We start from the raw sequence: 6000 nt of genomic DNA, 5'->3' as shown, positions 1-6000 counted from the left end.
GTGCACAAATAGGTACGTTACGTTACGGTTGCTTTGGCGTATACTATACAGTGTTGGAAGTTCGTTCGTATTTTATATGTGTACATTAAAAAGTCAGACGTAAATTAAATGGTTGATACTGGACAAACATTTAACCACACAGAGAATTGACGTATAAGCCAAGAAGATATTAAACATGTGAGGCTGAGAGCACGTCAACGCATACGATTTCGGAAAATACGTTTTGTAATCTTAATGGCATGGAAAAGGACAGACTGTGTTGATTGATTTGCAAGATTAAGCTTACATTCATGACTACTTTGACCAGTCAAATTCCGTTCGGAGTTTCCTTTATGCGTCTTTGTAGGTTAACTTAAACCTGTGATTTATCGTTGTAAACAGAAGGATTAGTCTAGCCTATCCAACCCCAGGTAAGCTCTTATTGCTTACCCAGGACAGGGGATTCAAAAGCTAGCCTAGTTTCAAAGAAATGTCAGAAAGTGATCATAATGGATTAATCAAGCCCTTTCCAGGATATACTACGGAATTTCGATGAGAATTTGACAGGAGCATTTAATTATCTGCATTATGTTGTTGTACAAGCAAAATGACTGTGCTATGAAAATTTGTGGATGCTTTCATTTCTGCTCTGCTATTATTTAAGAGGCCGTGCCAATAAGCGTGTATTGTTTGAATTGTGCTTCAAACTTATGAGTGTAGAACTACCGCAGGATACTTTTCAGGAATGTGTCACAAATTACTACTACTAGTTTATTTTGGATGTGAAGGCCAACAGATTTAATTCTATACATACTGAATTTTTGTTGGTATCACTTTTCAAAAGGATATCTGTGGGCCTATTTGGAATGTATGTTAGGCCTTACTTCGTTCGTTCTTATTGCCATTGTTGTGCCTCAAACAGCTCCAGCTTGAAGTTTTCAACATAATCTAACATTCCATATACAAGTTTAAAGTCTTGCCAGAGTTTTTGTGCTAAAAGGGAACAACTCAGTTCACTCTTTTTTTTAAAAAACATCAACATGTATTTTCCACGTAAACATCTTGCACTGCTGCTTACAGTAGTTTTGATGTTTCTGTCAAGTTTACGAGGAATAGCTGGTGATTTGCCTCAATGTAGACAGTGCAATGAACGAGATTGTCAAACAGACCTCGTCTGCCCTGGGCAAATGATTCTGGATCCGTGTGGATGTTGTATAGAATGTGCCAAGGAACTCGGGGAGACATGTGGGGAGTTGGATGGTGAATATTATGGCCAATGTCGACAAGGATTAATATGTGCAAAAAACTGGGGGACAGATATTATATTAAACCCACCGCAGACCAAACAGCCAAGTGTTTGCATAAAAGGTAATTGCATCAAGGATTTTTGCATTTTTTTTCAATTGATGAGTTATACACACCAGCTGCAGCTTAAAGTCAAATTTAACTTAGATTAAAAGTTGTACTTTGCATACATGTGCTATTTATATGCGTAGGAGTTAGCAGTCACACTTTTGTACTTGTCATATGCACCAATTGTTCTGATGTAATCCATTGCAATGTCATAGTGTAAAGTTGCAAACCACATGGCAGTGTTTTGCCTTGTTATCAGGCTTGCAGAGAGGGGTGGGGGCCTGGGTTGATAAAGAAAACTGGCGATTTAGAAAATTGTTTTATCATTTTCATTATACTGAACGAAAGATGAAGAGCTCACCGGGGTGGGGGGGGGCTGGGCTCTGTGATGTAATGTTCCACTAGGTCTGAAATGGCATTTGATGCCTCTTAATTGTTAATTTTGGTGCTCAATTACAAATGGCGTGCTGTATAGTTTTACAGTTTTAATACATAACCTGAAGTAGGTGTCGAAAACTTAATTCAGTAATTAAGGAAAAAGGAGGCATTATACTCAATGCAGTCTATGAATGCAATACAGGTGAAAATGAAACAAACAGTACTAATGCATTAAATGAAATTCCAATAATCAGCACCCCTTTCAACACCCCAAGAAAAATAAAAGATGACCACAAGTGGTGAATGGTATCAACACATGTTTTGTATTTGTGTAAAATTAAGTTGGCCTGACGTTTCGATCCTAGCAGGATCTTTTTCAGAGGCTAAAATATTAAGTTTTGTATTTATATAAAAGTTAAATCACAGATTTCCCGAAAAATAATCTTGTACTCTCTTATTTCCTATTAGGCCAGATTAATCACATAAAAAGTTGAAAGCTGCTTTCTCATAAATCAATTTGGATAGAATCTGCAAAGAAGTAAAACAATCTCTTCTGGCAATATGACGTCCTCTTTCCTATTTTATGTGGAAGTCTTAGAAGTGCTCAACTGCCAATCTGTTTTTTTGTTGTAACTTTCAATATATATACTGTTGTGACTCATCTTCACCCAAAGCAGTCAATATGTGTGTGACTTCACACCTCTATTTTGCAGTGCAATCAATATTCTAGATAATTAAGATTTCTACATATATACAGTCTACAGATTCAGCTTATTGATAAAAGTCAAATGTTAAATCCCTGACATATGTACTTCTTTGTATTACTTTAAATTGACCATCCAGATGATGTTTGATAATTAAAGCCTTTTGCATTAGATCAATAATACAGTATGCATGTAATCGTGGGAGGGCTCCACTATTCTACGACTGTGTGTGTGTGAGCTACTGACAGACTAGACAATAATTGAAGCTACAAGTTATAGTAAGTACTCAGACTTTAAGATATATCTATAGGGATTATATAGAAAAAAGAAAATGAATAAACTGAAAAGAAAGCAGAGAAAAAAGAAAGCAGAGAAAAAAGAAAAAGGTTTATATATTAAAAAAACAGTTCTGCTGGAAGATATTGTAATATTGTAGAGTGAAATTTCAGTCAGTATTCTTGCTTAAAATATATATTCAAATTATCCTGAAAACATCAAACATTTACATTTATTTGAGCTGTGTATGACATCTATGCATGCAGAGATAACGAAATGATCATATACATTTGTCCATTTCTTTCACTTCGACGGTTGGGAAGGGATGGTCACCACAGGGATGGAGGGGGGGGGGGAGTGGAAACATCGCAAAACAGGACACTTCACCAAGTTGTTACATTTTCTCATCTTCCACCAAATCCCCTTTTATTTGAGAATGGGGAAGGGTTTGGGGTTGGGGCAGCTGTAAGAGTTGAGGAAAGGACAGCTGAGTACTTTGAGTACAATATCTTGTGTAAGTACTGTATAATCTGTGGTATATATATATGACAAGTGTTGACCTGGTTGACTCTCTCTTCAGTCTAACAGGATTAAATACCATCAAAGTAAAACAAAACTGTTTGCAAATAGTTAGCCTCTGAAGAAGATCCTGCTACAGTAGGATTGAAATGTCAGGCACTCTTACTTTTACACAGGATAATATTATAAGTAAATCAATTAATCCACCTTTTAATGTTGCCTTTTACTAATATTTTTTTTTTCTAATCCTTTGATCAGTTAATGAAATCCACACTCTAGTTAATACTAGTTAATACTTAGCAGTTTGAATAAACTGTTCTTGTTAAATCCATTCATGCCTGAACAACCGTTTAATTCCATCTTGTCATGTTTAACACCCTTGCAGATTGAGTTTCTCCTTGGGTGACACTGCAAGTTCAATAATATCCATTGTCTGTTAGGACAGCCAGCCAGATGCCAGTTACAAAGTATTGTCAATCGGTGGTTTTGGCTTATTTGTACTTAGGACTTTGTTTTTGGTTCCTTGCTGAAAGCAAAGGAACCTATGTATTCAGGTTGGCGTGTGTGTGTGTGTGTGTGTGTATGTGTGTGTGTGTGTGTGTGTGTGTGTGACGCTTAAGCTTGTATGCACGATAACTCAACAAGGGATTGACTGATCATGATCAAACTTGGTGGGTGGGTGGCCCATAGTGAGTAGATGAACCCTATTGTTTTTGGTGCCCACAAAGGTCAGCAAAGGTCAGTTATGGTCCAAAAACCCAAAATACTAAAACTGCAATAACTCCCAGTGCCAATGTGTGACAAGGTTGATATTTTGGGACAAGTTGTGAACTGGTTAGGGCAATATTTTAAAACTTAACGGTCATGTGATCTGAGGTCACCAAAGGTCAATTAATGTTAAAAAACTAGTATTTTTGCGATAACTTGAGAACGAATTGTCCGTTAGGGTTGGGAGTTGCTTCAGTGTAATCCAATTGTCGACCCACATCTGGGTGACCCTTGACCTCAATTTGACCTTTGGTGACCTTTTCATGTTTTGGGGATTTTTACAGTTTCGATGCTATTTTCAGATGTCAAAGGTACCTTCCGATCATAAATATGGATAGGTTGACCCCCGTGTGACCTTTGTGTGCGAACTTATATGGGGTCAAAGTTTTCGGTCAGAGTTAGGATGGCTGTACAGACTTATCGTGTTGATTTTTGGAATCAGCAGATCAAACTACATTTGAAACCAAGGTCAAAAGGTCAAAGGTCACATTAAAAAAAATGTGCTTAGTTTGGGAGAAAACGGGCGAAAAAGAAAATGTTTGGTTTTGATGCTAGATTTGGATATCAAAGGTACCTTCCGATCAAAAATGTCAATGGGTTGACACCCGGGTGACCTTTGTGTGTAAAGTTATACAAGGTCAAAGTTAATTTTCAGACATTTAATGCAATAACTCCCAGGGCCAAGGTGTAACAAGGTTGATATTTTGGGACAAGTTGCAAATGGTATAGAGGAATATTTTCAAACTTAACGGTCATGTGATCCGAGGTCATCAAAGGTCAATTAATGTTAAAAAACTAGTATTTTCGGTGAGAAAATGGGCAAAGAAAAAAATGTTTGAATTCTTACAGTTTTGATGCTATATTCACGTCTCACCAATCAAAAATGTCAATAGGTTTACCCCAGGTGACCTTTGTGTGTGAAGTTTTATGAGGTCAAAGTAAATTTTCAGACATTTAGTGCAATAATTCCCAGTTCCAAGGTGTGACACGGTTGATATTTTGGGACAAGTTGCAAATGGTATAGGGGAATATTTTCAAACTTAACGGTCATGTGATCCGAGGTCACCAAAGGTCAATTAATGATAAAAAACTAGTATTTTGGCGATAACTTGAGAACGAATTGTCCGTTAGGGTTGGCAGTTGCTTCAATTTAATCCAATTGTCGACCCACATCTGGGTGACCCTTGACCTCAATTTGACCTCTGGTGACCTTTTCATGTTTTGGGGATTTTTACAGTTTCGATGCTATTTTCAGATGTCAAAGGTACCTTCTGATCATAAATGTCAATGGGTTGACCCCCGTGTGACCTTCGTGTGCGGAGTTATACGAGGTCAAAGTTAATTTTCAGACATTGAATGCAATAACTCTCAGTTCCAAGGTGTGACATGGTTGATATTTTGGGACAAGTTGCAAATGGTATAGGGGAATATTTTCAAACTTAACGGTCATGTGATCCGAGGTCACCAAAGGTCAATTAATGATAAAAAACTAGTATTTTGGCGATAACTTGAGAACGAATTGTCCGTTAGGGTTGGGAGTTGCTTCAATTTAATCCAATTGTCGACCCACATCTGGGTGACCCTTGACCTCAATTTGACCTCTGGTGACCTTTTCATGTTTTGGGGATTTTTACAGTTTCGATGCTATTTTCAGATGTCAAAGGTACCTTCTGATCATAAATGTCAATGGGTTGACCCCCGTGTGACCTTTGTGTGCGGAGTTATACGAGGTCAAAGTTAATTTTCAGACATTGAATGCAATAACTCTCAGTTCCAAGGTGTGACATGGTTGATATTTTGGGACAAGTTGCAAATGGTATAGGGGAATATTTTCAAACTTAACGGTCATGTGATCCGAGGTCACCAAAGGTCAATTAATGATAAAAAACTAGTATTTTTGTGATAACTTGATAACGAACTGTCCGTTAAGGTTGGGAGTTGCTTCAATGTAATCCATTTGTCAACCCGCATCTGGGTGACCCTTGACCTCAATTTGACCTCTGGTGACCGTTTCATGTTTTGG

General features: G+C 37.5%; 1 protein-coding gene across 3 annotated transcripts in view; it reads left to right on the top strand.

The window, feature by feature from the left end:
• Positions 1-6000, top strand: part of LOC139971551 (cysteine-rich motor neuron 1 protein-like) — a 73002-nt gene continuing 67002 nt past the window's right edge. For 2 of the 3 annotated variants that reach the window (XR_011794416.1, XM_071978124.1), the window contains exon 1: positions 2-1347. Coding sequence is in view for 2 of the 3 variants with exons in the window: in XM_071978124.1 (XP_071834225.1) it covers positions 1020-1347 (328 nt within the window). In the remaining variant the exon portion in view is untranslated. Of the gene's footprint in view, positions 1348-6000 lie in introns of all 3 variants that reach the window. The other variant, XM_071978125.1, reaches the window with a different exon arrangement.

The sequence above is a fragment of the Apostichopus japonicus genome, chromosome 8 (genome assembly GCF_037975245.1).
Source record: "Apostichopus japonicus isolate 1M-3 chromosome 8, ASM3797524v1, whole genome shotgun sequence".
Classification (NCBI taxonomy): domain Eukaryota; kingdom Metazoa; phylum Echinodermata; class Holothuroidea; order Aspidochirotida; family Stichopodidae; genus Apostichopus; species Apostichopus japonicus.
This window is presented reverse-complemented; position numbering and strand designations above follow the sequence as displayed.